Raw genomic sequence first — 17,659 nt, 5'->3', positions numbered from 1 at the left:
TGTAAAAAAAAAAAAAAAAAAAAAATGTTCATGTCACTACCGAAACAGTGTATGTTTTAGTCCATTGGCTAAGACTGATTTTAACCACACTTTCACATTTTTGATCAGGAAAAATTACTCTCATAGCCTCTCTTTTATAGTAAATCGGTACCATCATTTTGAGTTAAATGTTTAAATGTTTAAACAAAAAATTTTAGTATGTTTTAGTATGTGAGTGTTAAAATTCTGTAATATAATGTGGTCACTACCAACACATTACTGTCAGTACCGAAAATGTGCAGTCACACCCGAAACATTGGATGTTTTGTCAAAAACAAAGCAGAGGTGTAGTCTACGTGATTAGCAGATATACGCCGTATACGTAACCATCCAATAAATCACAATACGCTTTGTTGCTTTTGACATGAAACAAAGTCTCATGTCAAATTCTGCCCATTTACTACAAAAAAAAAACGTTTTGGCGCTCTTCAAAGTGGTGTGGCAGATTGCTTTAGAAGATCCTCAGTTCAAGAGAAGCTGCAGCGTGAAGTGCACATGAACTGATCATCTCCTCTGCTTGAATACAGCGTGAAATAAACATGAATAAACATCTGAAGGTATGTTAAGTCAAGTCAAGTCAAGTCAAATTTATTTATATAGCGCTTTTACAATTGGTAATTGTTTCAAAGCAGCTTTACATATTAGACGCACAGAAAAAAAGGGAAGTGGTTAAAAATAAGCTGTACAAACAATCGTGGTAATATGTAACATATACAAGATGGTGCTACATTAAGCCAATGTCGGCTGACTCCCAGGGGTGGAAAAAACCCCCTAGGAGAAAACCCAGCGTGGGAAAAAGTCCTAGGAGGGAAAAAACCCCTTGGAAGATATATATAATATATGTAAATGGATATGGAGATCAAAATCTGAATTATACATTTTTATTATAGAGATTAAAAATAGATTATATATATATATTTGTAAGCGGATACGGGGATTTAAAAATCTATGCAGCCAGAACTGGATCTGTAGGCCCATTGTCTCCTGGGCTGCGTTGTAGTCAGGTCCAGACACAGGTTCTCCATCTGATCTGGATACGGCCTGGATCCAGCACCCGGAAAACCTCGGGATAAGCAGAGAGACAGATATTAGCGTAGATGCCATTCTTATTCTGATGTACAGGTATATCTAGTGTTATAGGAAATGTTCTCGGTTCCGGCCGACCTAATTATTGCAGCGTAACAATCCTTTAACGGATTTGAAAAATGTTAATGTATTGATAATGTGTTATGTGTATGCAAGAGCAAAGAGATGTGTTTTTAGTCTAGATTTAAACTGACAGAGTGTGTCTGCTTCCCGAACAATGCTAGGAAGTTTGTTCCAGAGTTTAGGTGCTAAATAGGAAAAGGATCTGCCGCCTTCAGTTGATTTTGATATTCTGGGTATTATCAACTGGCCTGAATTCTGAGATCGCAATAGACGTGAAGGACTATAATGCATTAAGAGCTCACTTAGGTACTGGGGAGCTAAACCATTTAGTGCTTTATAAGTAAGTAGCAAGATTTTAAAATCTATACGATGTTTAATAGGGAGCCAATGTAATGTTGACAGAACTGGGCTAATATGGTCATACTTTCTGGTTCTAGTAAGAACTCTAGCTGCCGCATTTTGGACCAACTGTAGTCTGTTTAAAAGCCGAGCAGAACAACCACCCAGTAGAGCGTTACAATAATCTAGTCTTGAGGTCATGAATGCATGAACCAACTGTTCCGCATTTGTCATTGAGAGCATATGTCGTAATTTAGATATATTTTTTAGATGGAAGAAGGCGGTTTTACAGATACTAGAAACATGACTTTCAAATGAAAGATTGGTATCGAAGAGCACACCCAAGTTCCTAACTGAGGACGAAGATTTAATGGAGCACCCGTCAAGTGTTAGAGAGTATTCAAGGTTTTTTCGTGAAGAAGTTTTTGGTCCAAAGATTAGGATATCAGTTTTTTCTGAATTTAATAATAAGAAATTTCTTGTCATCCAGTTTTTAATGTCAGCTATGCATTCTGTTAGTTTTGTGAATTTGTAGGTTTCGTCAGGGCGCGAGGAAATATAGAGCTGAGTATCGTCAGCGTAGCAGTGAAAACTAACACCATGCTTCCTAATTATCTCTCCTAAGGGCAGCATGTACAGAGTGAAAAGCAACGGTCCTAGTACTGAGCCTTGTGGTACTCCATACTGAACCTGTGATCGATACGACATCGCTTCATTAATTATTACAGACTGATAACGGTCAGATAAGTACGATTTGAACCATGCCAAAGCAATTCCACTAATGCCAATATAGTTTTCAAGTCTTTTTAAAAGAATGTTGTGATCGATAGTGTCAAAAGCAGCACTGAGATCTAATAACACTAATAGAGAAATACAGCCACGATCGGATGATAAGAGTAGATCGTTTGTAACTCTAACAAGTTAAAAGATAGAGTACAACTTACTGAAATCTGTATCATGTCTTGTGTAATTGCTCAATCAGTGTTTATTAACAAAGATGTTAATAAAAAAGATTGTAAACAAACAAACAAACGTAAAATCACATTTACCTCGGAGAAAACATATTCAGTGACCATAAACTCCTTAGTCAGCTAAAAAAAAAGAACTCTAGAGAGGAGCATTTAGCTAAATATATGCACCATATTACATATTTATTAAAAAAATTTTAATGTTCTTCAATAGCCTATATAATGAATGTTTGAATAAATCCGTCAGATTCAAATTGACAGCCACCATTTAAATGTTTATATTTCAAAAAACGAATTGGAGTAAGCAATAATTTTAAAGTTAGTAGGCCTATTATAACTTTATTTTTTATAAATCATTCCCTTAAGAATGATTTATTTGCCATGTACTGTACCTGATATACACTATATCCAAAATAACTGATATCGAATCGAATTGCAAGCTTGTCAATCGAAATGCATAAGTATGATGACAGACTGGCAGGAAATGGTGCAAAACAGAAAAAGTCCAAACAGGATGATACTGTGACATACTGATAAGCCTCGTATTTCCATTATTGTTAATAATAGTTGCAACTTGCACTCATGAAGGCACAATATGCATTTTTTTTTTTTCATGGCTAAGGGTCACTGACCCCCTTCAAAACAATGCGTAGATATCATGGAACTTGTCATCATGCCAATGGATATAATAATATAATAATAATAATAATGCACTTGTATAATTTAAATTAAAAAATAGCATATACTTTAAATATTAAATACACAAAACAGGTAATCAAAAATCTTCTATGTCAAATAAACTTAGTAGTAGCCTAATTCATAATAATAGCCTACATGGCTCAACTTTTTAAGCACTTTCTCAAAAGTGTTCTGAAGCATGCTTTTTGTTATGTTTGTTCACAGACACTGTTATAAGTCAAAGGGCCATAATCTAAGTGATAAAAAAGAGATCACTCATATTACACAGCCTGGAGCTCATCATAACTGCATAAGAGTGCACTGGTCACTGACGATGCTGTCCTGGAGGCTATGTCGGACCCACAGACACATTTAATGAGGAAAATTACCGTGCACGTTTTAGCCATAAGTTTCGTCTGAATTGCACGCGTTTCTACTTTCACATGTAAATGACTTGTTGCATTTATGATAAGCAAGCATAAATTCTAGTAGGCTACAACGTAATTACGCATTCGAAACAGTTTGTTTGCGTTTCGTTGCTCCGTCTCACACTGGGCCCATTACCGGGTTTTGGTACCCGTGCCTACCAGTAGCCTAGGCTCGCACACCCCGTCCGCGTGCAGGTTGATCCGCGTAAAACAGGGCATGTGCGAGTGACTCGAGCGCTTGAAAACAGCTGGCCACTAGATGTGCACACGCGCCAAACGCTTTTTTTCCGAGCTCACGGCCAAAGGAGTATACTCTGAAAGGCTCGCGCGCTTAATTGTTCGCGAGATGCAGCGGAGTAGATGCCGAAAATGAAATATACCCGGGCCTTTATGCCGGATGAATGGGAATCTGCTTGCCGCAAGAGGCAGCGTCACGTGTTCCACAACAACACTTAGCTGCTTGCTGATGTGCCTGCCTATTAATTCACCTAATTTGCAGCACAAATGGCTAATTAATTAAAAAATGCAAAAAATATATAGGGCCGGTGTTACAATATATTCGGTTCCTGAAATATTCTGTTCCACTGGGTGGCGCTTACGCGAATATTCATGAGATCCTCCTCTTGTGGGCGGGTCCTTGAGAGAACGCGCAAGTGAATGGAACTGAAAATATAGAGAATACGAACCGACGTCATGCCGTGTTGCATGCCGGGGCGGCGCCGCCATTTTGACAGGATCGCCCCCTACTACTTGCACTGAAATGAATACAGATACTTGCTTACCTTTTGTTTTGTTTCTGCCATTAAGTGGAACATTCACATTTTTAAGGGTATCGTTTGCAGGGAACAGAAGCTATTTTATAGCATCGCATGATCATTTTATTTATTTTTTTATTTTTTCACTGAAGTTTTGTAGAATTTCGTTTACAATGTTCATCTGTTTACCGTGTCGCACACTGGACGCTCGCTGCTGCTTCAGCCATCATATGAATATCCAAATAAAAGTATGTTCAACACGCTGAGAAAAATCGATTCATTTATTTGTTGGAAACGTTTAAATGATGCTTCAACGAGCATATTGAGTAGGCCTACAACTGTTGTCATTGTAAATATTCCTTTCCACGATCCCAGAGAATCAGAGATTATGGGTCAGTCAGCGGACAGACGGACACGAACACACTGTATTTTTATATTTATTTCAACAGATGACAAACAAAATCAAAACCCTAGGAGCTTGTCAACAGTTTAGTAGTGAGTCCTTGCAAGGGCACATTTTAAAAACGCTGGCTTAGTCTATTATGATGACATTATATTAAAAGATGTGCAGACGAGCCCTGAATATGAACGCAACGCGTTCTCCACACGGTATGCTTTAACAGTACAGAATCTTGTGTTTGTCTCGGTGCATTAAGCGTTTCTTCATTCTTAAAAGCATTTGAATGTCCCTGTTCAAGTTCTACTAATTCACGAGCGGAGTGAGAGTCAGACTCGCAAAAGGTAATGTTAATTATTAAACCAAAAATTTCAAAAAACACTCAGCAATGTGATTCTTTTATTGAGTGATATGCAGTGGGTTTAATCAGTGCCATTACTAAAAGATTTGCCATCCGGTGTCTTCTCGTCATCTCCTAGACCTGCTTCCCTTGCTGTTTTTACACGTAGAAAAGGCAAAAAACGTTGCTCATTGTCCAGTTCTCTCTCAGAACGATTATCAGAGTTACTATCACCATTATCGATGCAGCATTAATGACATACAATGGTGAAATTTTTCACAATCATGACAGAAAACAAATTACTGAACTAAACTCAATGACGGAAAGGCTGCGCGATCCTGTCAAGATGGCGTATAAACAAAGAAGTTACCCAGAACTCAACGCGGCGTGACGTCAGAATCGTATTCTCTATTAGTACACGCTCCTCAAATCGCATCGGTTTAATGGATTATTTCGAAAAGGTAATAAAATATTCAGTGTTAAGCAACAGTTCACATGCATAGTTTGTGTAATATGACAAATCGTCAGAGCTATTTTGCCTGATTGAGTACAGGACAGGCATTCAGATAAACAGTTAACGTAATGATACATCAGAGCAAACATGAGCGAATAACCTTGTTTTACACTGATGTTTTCTGTTTAGCTTTTTTATTTGTGAGGCTTTAAAAAGTTTTTGAATAGTTTGATTAGTTTGCTTCCTTTGTTGTAATTCTGTGACTACAGGCTACTGCATAGTGTTGACAACTTGAAACAAACCTCTACAAATGTGTCTGTGGCCTAATAAAAAGCTATAGCCTGGTGTGATTATTCTGTCATCCTTAATTTCTTGATTATTTTGATATTTTCAGTGTTTAGCACCACAGTAAGACTTACATAGGCTACCCATTATCAACACCAAACTACAAATATTTCCTGTTTTCTCATATTTTACTGGATATCATGACAAATTATCATTATAGTCCAACAAGTAAATGCACACTTGATGTTATTTGTCACGTATTTTTGTTGCAAAGCAACATCAAAAAAATTTTTGTTGAGTTTTTCACTTTCAACTGTTTTTCCAGCAAATTTCTTAACGTGTAAATATTTGTACAAACAAAAAGATTCAACAACTGAGACATAAACTGAACAAATTTCACAGACGTTTGATGAACATCTGAAAGTCTGATGTGGCACCAGCTGCTTTACAGAGCATCTCATCCTCATGGACAGCACCAGATTTGCAGCTCTTATACTGTGAGATGTTACTCCACTCTTCCACCAAGGCATTTCACATTCTCAAACATGCCTAGTGGGACTTATAGTTACATGTGGTTTGGCACTGGAAGGACAATCAGCTGTCCTTCTGTCTCCCTGTAGCACTGTCTCAGGCATCTTCGTGTGTGTGTGTGTGTGTGTGTGTGTGTGTGTGTGTGTGTGTGTGTGTGTGTGTGTGTGTGTGTGTGTGTGTGTGATGGAGGGATTCCCGCCGCTGTTTTGACTCCTTTACACATTTTAGGAACATTGCAGTTTATTGCTCTGTTCTCATCTGCAGTCCTCATGTCTCCTGCAGGACTAAGGCACGTTCACACAGGTGATCAGAGACCCTGGGCATCTTTCTTCTGGTGTTTTTCAGAGTCAGTAGAAAGGTCTCTTTAGTGTCCTAAGTTATTGTAACTGTGACCTTGATTGACCTATAGGTACATGTGCAATAATTGAATAACATGACAAACATTGTTAAAACCCTTTCTAAAGATCTGTAAAACTTATTTGGATTGTACAAAATTATCTTTAAAATATTATCCTGAAAATTGACTTTTCTTAATTCGTGGGTTTTTTTTTTTTTTTTTTACAACAAATCCAGTTGTAGCCTATATAAATATTCATTACATTAAATGTTATAACAAGTACAGAAGTAATTACTCTATGAATGTAACTCAAATTGAAAAGACATTTAAAAATTCAAAACAATGTGTGAAAAGAAGCAATGCTAAATGTGAGGTTCTGAGGTAAATATTAAAACAGGGCCTTGGCACTCGGGAACAGCCTTTATGGATGTCTGGATCACACACTGCCAGAGCTCTCCAAGACTTCAGCTCTCACATCCAGTCTGAAACAGACAGTGACTTTACAAGATGATGAGTGTAATGTGAAAACATCACAAAAGCAAAACAAAACCATATTATGACATTGGTGATGATAATAAAAAATAACGTCATCTTGTAAAGTAGCTATTTTTTTTCTGTGTATTTGTGCTGTATTACCTCACAGAAATAAATTTTATTATTATTATCAGAATTATTTTATTTGACTGCTTTTTAAATCAGATACATAAGGTTGTTTGAGTATGTTATTTTTGACACATTTCAGGGTTTTGTGCTGCAATATCCTGCCTTGTCAAACTTTAAATATAACGAAACTGAATTATAATTTCATAATTATAATATTTTAAACAAAAATAACATTCTTTAAGTAGCTGCTGGCATGTCCAAGAAGACTGTCATCAAAGCAAAGCTCCAAAGATTTATATTCCAAAGGAATATTTTATTACCTTTTCGAAATAATCTATTAAACAGTTGCGATTTGAGTAGCGTGTGCTAATATTTTCAGTTCCATTCGCTTCCGTGTTCTCTCAAGGACACGCCCACAATAGGAGGATATCATGAATATTCGCGTAAGCGCCACCCAGTGGAACAGAATATTTCAGGAACCGAATATATTGTAACACCGGCCGATCAATCGGTCTACCTCTACTCTACACTATCATACTAAACTACAATGGAGTGTGTTGAAAGTTATAATGTTATTCTATGTATTAGTTTGTTGGCTGTATGAGACTAGCAGTAAGCTAGGTCAACATTAGAATATCACACTGATGATAACATTTATCGTGTTGAGCATAACATTGATTTGTTTTATGTACATTTGCTCATCGTCTAATAAAGCACATGCAAGAGCGGTGTTTCTGTTAAGTTGAAGTTTATAGCAAAGCTCTCATTTATTATTTATACTTATTAGATCACATTTATTAATTTCCTTATTTTATACATGGGAAGGACTTGCTTTTTAGATATCCGTTTGTTGTACAACGTGTTTATTTATTGTGTGGTGCTTTTGACGTATATTGTTTATCTTACTCTACATGACCTTGTGAATTGCCCTTCGGGGACAAATAAAGTGTTTGAAATTGAAATTGAAATTCTCAATCTCCTGATTCAGGCTACAGAGAATCTGCTCAAATTGGGTTGTACACTTTGTCCTGCTTGCCTTATTGTCTTTCTATGAACAAGAACATGGTCTATCAAAGTTGCCCAGATTTAATCTTTCATCATGAAATTACGTTTCAAAACCATTTTTATTTCAGAAATTCTGTTCCCTGGGACAGAAATTACACACTTTGCCTTTAAGACTTACCGAAATTGATTACTTTATAGTATTTCCCAGAATTGCATTAAAAATGTTAATGTTTAATCACTGCTCAAATACAAGTTACAAAGGTTCATATTGGTATTTCACCCATATCTGAGAGTTAAAAGGAGCTAGCACTGATCATGTCAGTCATGCACTACGCTACTGGATGTATCATCACTTTTTTCTTGTACATCTCTGTATCTGAAGGTAAGTTCCCTATAAGAGCATTTTTCATGCAAAGTTTGAGAATGATAATGTGTTCCTCCATGTCAGATTATGACGAAGGCCTGTAGCTGAAACATCTGTTTTTGTCATTTTGTGGCTGTTATTATGTATTAAAGGGTTAGTTCACCCAAAAATGAAAATTCTGTCATTTGAAGCTTTACAAATCTTTTGTTTCGAATCAGTGGTTTGGAGCATGTATTAAACTGCCAAAGTCACGTTATTTCCGTAAACGAGGCTTCGTTACGTCATAAGTGTTTTGACATTTCCATAGTTCACGTGACTTTGGCAGTTTGATACACACTCCGAACCACTGATTCGAAACAAAAGATTTGTAAAGCTTCAAAGCTTCATGAAGCAGTCTTTTGAAATCACCCATAACTAGATATTGTTGAATAAAGTCGTTATTTTGTTTTTTGGGCGGACAAAAAGTATTCTCATCGCTTCATAACATTAAGGGGACCTATTATGCCCCCTTTTACAAGATGTAAAATAAGTCTCTTATGTCCCCAGAGTGTGTATGTGAAGTTTTAGCTCAAAATAGCCCACAATTTTTAATAGTATGTTAAAATTGCCACTTTTTGGGGGTGAGCAAAAACACGCTGTTTCAGTTTGTGCCCTTTAGATGCAAATGAGCAGCTGCGCTCGGCCTAAGAGGGCGGAGCTTCAAAAGCTAATTTTCCAGTGTCAGGATTCAGTCAGGACGCACAATAATGTCAGAAACTGTGAATATATGCTGCATGGAGATAGAACAGGTATAGTTTAGTTTAATTACGGTTATAACTTACATTGTCTTCTTGTTTTTAATCTACTATATTAGTACAAGCCTGTTTACTGATGAGTTTTATAATGTTTATTGTACTTCACACAAAATATGAAGCGTCTGTTTTCAAATCACTGTAAGATCTTAATAAAACACAGTGCAAGTGTGCATTAAAATATTATCCATAAACTCTCTCTCTCTTCTCCCTTGCATTATCATCAACATACACAGCGAAGTACACAGAAACACTCATTACAACTAACAGTAAACAAATATATAAAGACCTTATGCCTTTTCGGGTGGTGCTTAATAAACTGGTAAACTTTATATTCGTAAATCAACTGCGATGAACTGTAATAAAGTGCTCTCACCTTCATTACTGCCGTATCCAGTATCACTCTGGAGACTGTAAGCTGGATCACGAACAGTTTACTGATCTATCCTTGAGTAACAAATTTTTAGCACTGTCTCTGTTTTGTATTGACATTCGTTCACAAAGAAGTCCGGTGTGAAATGATTTGCGCAGACATAAATGAATTTGAGTAGAGTTGAGGGAGCATTTTCTTTCATTTTCTTTCTTACACCTCGTCTTCAGCGGGAGCAAATGGAGAGAGCTATGTGGGTTAATCCATCCAGCTACAGAACACCTAAAATGCTTGGGAGACGTTCTTGTCAGTGCAGTAATGGCGGACTGTGTAAACTTGCTCAGGGCGGTTCCATGTTAAAACGGCAGTGTCTGTCAACATTCGTGGGCGGGGCCTATGACTAAAGTGATGTCACATTGCCAGGAACTTGCAAATGGCTTGTTCTGAGACACTGCTTATGATTTATGGGATTAAAAAAAAAAGGAGTGGTTGGATTTTTATCATTATAGGGTGGTTGTGTTCACACACTGCCAACACACATTTACAGCCAAACACCATACAAAAGTAAATTTTGCATAATAGGTCTCCTTTAAGGTTTTTAGCAATGTAGTCACATTAACTGTTTTAAATATGTCTTTAGTAGCTTTCTGGACATTTGAAAGTGTTAATTATCTTGCTGTCAATGGAGGCCTTACTGAGCCATCGGATTTTATCCAAAATATCTTAATTTGTGTTGAAGTTGAACAAAGGTTTTTTGGGTGTGGAACGACATGAGCGTGAGTAATAAATGAAATAATTTAATGACAGTAAGTAATTAATGACAGAATTTTAATTTTGGGGTGAACTAACCCTTTAAGAAGAAGTTTTTATGTAAAAAAATTTGATTTTTTTTTTTTTTTTTTTTTTCCAGATGATATCAAAACTCAATTAACAATTTGGATGGTTGGCATAACTTTCATTTATTTACATATTTCTGAAATGATTTGCAAGTGTAAAGATGCATAAGTGGAAAAGTGCAAGTTCTATGTCAAAACTGGTTTAAACTGGTTTAAAACCTGAATGTTTGCGTTTTCATGCACTGTGTTAGCAGAGTACTCTTAGGGTAGGGACACACCAAACCAACGCCAAAAAACTACACTGATAAAAGCCGAATGTGTTGTCGCCTTGCGTTTTGTTAGTTGTTAGACTTAGAAGTGTTGGATTTTCCGATAATGTAGTTCTGTGGTTAAATACTTATTTAAAGGGAAAAATCCAGTGTGTACAGGTTGAAGGTATTCAGTCAGATTTATTGGAGGTTGTGGAGAATCCCCAAAGGATCTGTGCTAGGACCGTTATTATTTACTTATTATATATATAAATTGTCTTAGTTTAAACATTGTTAATGCAAGGTTTCATTTTTACGCAGATGACACTGTTATTTATTGTACGGCCCCTTCCAAGCAGCAATTTTTGGGCTGTTTCAAATCTGCCTTTGATATTATTCAAGCAAGATTTTGTGCTTTGAAGATGTTCTAAATGTTGAAAAAACAATATAGTAAAACTTTATTAAATAGCTCCATTGCTCTTCAGACTTCTCAGTTTCGGAGTACAAATCTCTTGATATTATGATTGATGATACATTACATGTACAGTTTGTACATTAATTATTTGAAACAAAAACTAAAGAAAAGGTTAGGGTTTTAATTTAGAAATAAGTTTTTAATTAAATGCAAAGATGAATCTTGTGTCTGCTACCTTCCTGCCAGTTCAACATGCTCCTTCTTTCCTTCTTGGGTCTTTGGATGCTCTGAATCATGGTGCCTCAAGATTCATAACGGATTGTAAATTCTCAACACATCATTGTGTATTTTATAAAAGACTTGCTTGGTCTTTGCTATTCGAAGGAAAATGCACTGCTACTTATTGATATATAAAGCTATATTGGGTCATTTACATTCAGAAATCGTCTGGAAACCATTTATTACTTTCTCAAATCTGTTATAATCTTTATGCACCTCCTGATAGAACTAAACTAAGTAAAACTGCCTTTAAATATGCTGCAATGTTGGACTGGAATTGTCTACAAATGAAATTAAGGCTACATAACTTGGTGTCTTCTAGTCATTTTAAAGCTGTTATACATAATTTAGAGAATTAATTAATGGCGTGTAAATGTTTTTAAAAGGTTGTATGTTTGTTATGTTGTTATTTATTTATTTATTTTTGTATATGTGTATATGCAAATTTGGGCTTATCTTTGCAAGGACACTCCTGTAAAAGAGATTCTTAATCTCAGTGAGGTTTTCTCCTGGTTAAATAAAGGTGAAATAAAAAAATAAATACATGTACAAAAGATATCTACACACAGTCAATAACAAAAATACACTGACTGTTTTGTTTTGTTCTTTGATTTGGCACTGTCCATTTTCTTTTCATCCCTTTATTCAATCTTCCTAACCCGTTTTGGCTTAATCTATCTAAAGCAAAAAATGTAGACCTTCCCCTTGCATCAGCATGCTGACAATCCAATTTTGTTTCCTTCTGTAATAAATGTTGTAAAAAGCAAGTAGCATTGTGGCAACATCCACTTCAAAAACTTCCCCCTTCACTTAGAAAAATGAGCTTGGGTACTTTAAATGTTTAATTCTTAATTTAGTTTCTCTTAAACTGTATTAGGCTAAAGGTCATACACTGCAATTTTTTTAAATACTGGTCTTGTAGCAATAGCATGATGAAATGCTGAGAACTAAATTAAACATGTGAAGATGATGAACTTAAGTATGCTGACAAACGAGGTAATTAATGTAACACAGCTAAACTAAACGACCTAATGACATTAGTAACCATGACAACCCAAGAAGCGTGAAAATCAAACAAAGGTGACTAATGAATACAAACTAAGGGCTCTATTTTAACTATCTAAGCACATGGCGCAGGTGCACTTAGGGCATGTCCGAATCCTCGTTTGACAGTTTAACAACAATGAAACGTTTGCTAGTTTAATGACTTCTTCAACAAGAACATGTTATCAAAACAGAGTCAGAGCAAGGGTTTAAACTTTTATTCTGAAACCGTGGTGAGAAACGATTTAGAAACAAGTATTTTTATAGGTAGGTTTATATATGATAGCACTATGTAGGTTTATATATGATAGCACTATGTAATGCTATATTATCATCTTTTAAATTGTTTAATATATTGTGAAGCCTTAGAAAATGGTCTAATTATGATTTTACTTTCTATTTAATATTTTGGCGAAATCGAGCACTCAAAATTAATTGAGGAATCGTGAAATCTGGCTACAAGTATCTTTACCATGGCTCAAAATCCAATGCATAGCACATTAATAATGTGATTATGAAATTGTAGCTATGAAAAAAATTGCATTAGTATCAAATCAGGCATATGCATTGCTGGTGTTTAAATCCTTAACGTCGTTAAACATGTTTAATTAATCTCACCCATTAACTACAATAGTCAAAAATATAAAGTATCACATGTTTGTGAACAAAATGATGCACGTGATTAATCTTGTTTTCTTTTTTTTTTCGCTTCTCAGCGCCAGACTGCTGTTGTCAGTGTGAGATGGGGGCGGGGTGAAGCGAGAATGGCGTGTTGCATGTGCTTAAGTTACTGCGTTCTCCATAATTCTTTTAATATCTATGTTTCTGTTTACATTTATTTTTAAGTTAATTTTACTATGCAATTTTATGCACTATATGCAAAGATTTATTTTATTTTTTTTTGAACAAAGGTGGTGCCCCCCCTGGGAGTTGGTGCCCTACGCAATGCATACTCTGCGTATAGGGAGTGGCAGTACTGTTAGCAAGTAACACCTGCGTCGCACCTGGTGCCACATTGCACCGGATGTATGATAAGGCCCTAAAAGTCCATGAAAACGAAATTAAGAACAAACACAAGTGAATATTTGTAACAGCTGGATTGTTCAGAACTGTCTGCTTGTTATTGTTTGCACGTTGGGTGCTTCTCATTTCTAATTATGTGCATTCTCGTTTTATTTCCTTCCTCCCTTTCTTCCTCTCTGTTTACTACTCTCTGTTGTACTTGTCAAAGATAATGTTTGAGAAAAGAGGTATTTAACTATCAAATATGGGTGAGGGTGTTCAACAGACAACTTTTGAATTTAATTGAAATCTGAAATTTGCTTCATTACTCTACTACAAAGACCTAAAACAGTATAGCCTGTTAACTGTCAGTGGCCTGGTATAGGGGACACCTGGCGTGCTTTTTATTGCCTTTTTCCCTACCACATATCTTAATCACCATAAATTAGGTATCATTCAAAAGCTTAACAACTCAAAATTCATCCTGTGGAAACCATTTTGAAACTGGACATTGTGATACCATGGGAACAGTACTTTAAACCTTTTAGCTGCTATTTTTCTATTGATTTTAGAGTCTAGATTATTTTGTCAAATATATATTTAGTATTAAAAGTTTAGTTCATTTGGTTTACAGTCAAAAAAAACTTGTATAACCTTTTTGAAAAGCTTGATTCTGTGTCTAATGCTGTGTACACACTAAAAGATTTTTGAAAACTTATTAGATTTTCAAAGTGTGAGAGACCACAAACATGAGGACAAAAAAAACACCTAGATTTAACTGTTTTGCTTCTATAGTGTGTGGTGTACCATGATGTGACAAAGACAGCACACACACAAGAGCAGATTTTCAACCAGAGTCAGTGTTGTCAGTCCAAGTATCATACCAGAAGCTCAAATTATCGTATTTGGAAGAAAATTATCGTACATGACTTTTTATATGTTTTGCTGCTGTATAGATAAATTAACTAAATTATTAACTAATGATTTTTTTTCAATGGAATGACTCAATACTGAACTTATTTAAGTTGGACAATCACACTATTTTCTTCTAGAGCTGCTGTACAGCCAAAATTATGTTCCCTCTATCACTGTAAAGCTACTTTGACACAATAAATGAACAAGTTGACTTGACGAGTCAAACGTACAGAATACAGCTATTTATCTAGACCAACAACTTTTTGACACGACCTGCAAATTACCTCAATAGATAAATAACTAGGTGTACCTTAGTGGGAAACAACTGACCTAACTTAGCGCCGCAACAGGAACGTTAACTTGTGCTCATGAGAGTTGTTCTCCGCGATGATTGGCCGAGAAAACATAACGTGAGATGAGATGGACGTTCCAGCTAGATCAATGAGTATAAGCCCTATGATTACAATGACCATCATTTGAAGTGTCACAAAATTCTAAAATTATCATACATTATGGGATTTTTTTCATTATTGATCGTACAGAGGTCAAAATTATCGCACAAATACGATAATTATCATACATCTGCCAGAGTCCCGACTGTAAACGGGACATCCCGCAAAATCTTTCGAGACTTCAGAATAAACATGACGGACAATAGGCAGGAAGAAATTGTGATGATAGTGTTTGGAATGATTTTGGTATGTTTTACAGGACACATTGTATAAACTCTAAATAAGTTGATCTTCCATCTCTGCTGTCCAAATCCATTTAACTTTGTGTAGCGCCATGACTGCATTTGTTATGCTTCTGTCTTCGGTCAGCTCCAGGGTTGCCAGGTTTTCACAACAAAACCCACCCAACTGATACTCAAAAGTAGCCCAATCGCATTTCAGGGTGGTCTGCTGGTAAAAATCACGTTCAAGGGGGTAAAATCCGCATTTTGCCGGGGTTCCCCTGGTTAAATTCGCATTCCAGGAGCTGAATATCAAGTTATTTGGAGTCGCTTCAACACGTGGACATGAAAAACAACCCGCGGCAACAGTGTAAAAGTAGCCCAAGTCCGCGGTTTTCCCACAACACTGGTCGGCTCGCTTTCTGATTGGATATTGTTTAGTTTCACAATATAATCGCCATTATATGTGTGTGCATTTGTCCCATAGACTGTAAAAAAAAGATGGACGACGCGACGCCGCTTCCTTCCATTGTAATGAACTGAAGCCAAAATGGGCCGATGAATGGGCGCTGACACATTACGCAATACGTCAAAAAAAAAAGTTTGGAGCCTGGGCATGCGCAGAAGGAATCGTCAGTGGAGCCGGAGGCGGAGTCGCGATATCAAACTTCCGCCCAGACGACTGCATCATCATTCATGTATTTTAAATAGACTATAAAAATTATGCACAATTTAAAAATCTATCAATAAAATAATAGGCTATTCTGTTTCTAGAGCAATAATATTTTTGAAACAGCAAATTCAGAAGATAAAATCAATATAATATGCCACTAGAAACAACTCTAAATCGTCAGAAACGGTCCTGCCATTTTAAATCAAGTTCAACTAACGTTACAGGAGATCGATTGCTGTAATAAGAGTAGGCTATCATTAGTTTTGTCCTGCTAATTATTATTTAATACCATAGACTGTAAAAAAAATATGGACGTAGTGTCCGTGACGTCACCCATAGAGTTCTGAATAGCAGTTTTGACACGCAAATGAGGCCGCAGCCATCTTAGCTGCACGTGACCGCACGTCACTCACGGATAACTGAAAATGGGCAAAGAGGCGGGACGAAGTTGGAGCCCATACGACTTGTTGCTGAAACAACGCCCGCCCTAGCTATCTATCTAAAATATTAATAAAGATAGCAATATCATTAGAAAGTACTAAAGGATTACTGTCAATCTACGGTGATTTTTTTACGATAACGTTATAGATGCTCCAACACCAGTAGGCTAATTAATTTGTGTGGGGTGTGCAAATAACACAAATCAAATGGGATTTCATACCTTTATAATGAGATCGCGAGATGAATCCAATCCGTGGCACTTGGGTAAAATAAATATATATGTACCAGATGTTCTCTCAAACTAATGAGCACGTATCCAAAGTATAATTTTTCAAAATAGTGCAGCAGTTTTAGTTATATCCAAGCAGTGCTGTCGGAGTTGTATACGTTATCCTGGTATTGTCATTGTAGTAAATGTCAGGAACAAAACTTTTAGCCAATGCCACGACGATCCAACAACGTGTGTTCCGCATGCGAGCACATGTACACAGACTGACATCTGTCTCGAGTATGCAGCAAGCCATATATTGTATAAAATAATACAGAAAAAAAGCACAAATACGAGTGAGATGCCAAATTCAGCGGCTGAAATGAGCTGCTGAGGTAACATGACGGCTCACAGACAGCAGCGGCATACCTGTCACTCAAGTGACCACGCCCTTAATTATGCATAACTTTAAGGCTTAATATAATTTAAACGGATGAGCTATAAAAAAAATTCACCCCCCTCAGAGTTGTCATGAAGGGCAAATTCGCAGTATAGACCAAAACCACAATATGAACCAGACTGTAAACATGTTTTTTTCTGCTGTAAACTTGGCTAATTTAACATGATGGTCAATGAGATTCTGCTCACTTCTGCAGCCTGTCCCTAGCGGCCAGTCGATGAATTGCAGTTTAATTCACTTCCGTATTGGCTTCACGAGAAACAGGGGGAGGTTGCCGCTTGTTTAATACCCATAAAAATAATAAGTAACTGCCAGTTAACGATCATCAGCTTTTTCCCCACATGGTTAACATTAGGTGTGTTATCTTAACTAATAACATTTATTAATTAGCTTATAAAGCCCACATTTAATGTTACAGAAAAAAGTTCAGTGATCCGTCAGGTCCTGTAGGTCGGTTAGTACAGTTTACTGCTGAACAACTCATTTTGTTGGTGTTAAATAACAAAGAAATCCAAAATTAATAGTTAGTTATACATCTTCAATCTCCCCTCGAAGCTCCGACAGTCCTCAGACAAGCTGTCAATGAAATGCGAATCATGACGACGCCCCGTTTTTATAGCATCAAATTGCTA

At 36.4% G+C, this 17,659-nt stretch overlaps 1 protein-coding gene across 1 annotated transcript in view; it reads left to right on the top strand.

The window, feature by feature from the left end:
• The first annotated feature begins 8,537 nt into the window (after positions 1 to 8,537).
• Positions 8,538 to 17,659, top strand: part of si:ch1073-280e3.1 (complement factor B) — a 37,917-nt gene continuing 28,795 nt past the window's right edge. Inside the window, exon 1 of the mRNA XM_048161031.1 lies at positions 8,538 to 8,690. Coding sequence (XP_048016988.1) covers positions 8,624 to 8,690 — 67 coding nt within the window. The 5' untranslated portion in view covers positions 8,538 to 8,623. The remainder of the gene's footprint in view (positions 8,691 to 17,659) is intronic.

Source organism: Megalobrama amblycephala, linkage group LG16, assembly GCF_018812025.1.
Source record: "Megalobrama amblycephala isolate DHTTF-2021 linkage group LG16, ASM1881202v1, whole genome shotgun sequence".
NCBI lineage: Eukaryota > Metazoa > Chordata > Actinopteri > Cypriniformes > Xenocyprididae > Megalobrama > Megalobrama amblycephala.
Note: the sequence above shows the minus strand (reverse complement) of the source record. Positions and strands in the feature narration are given on the sequence as shown.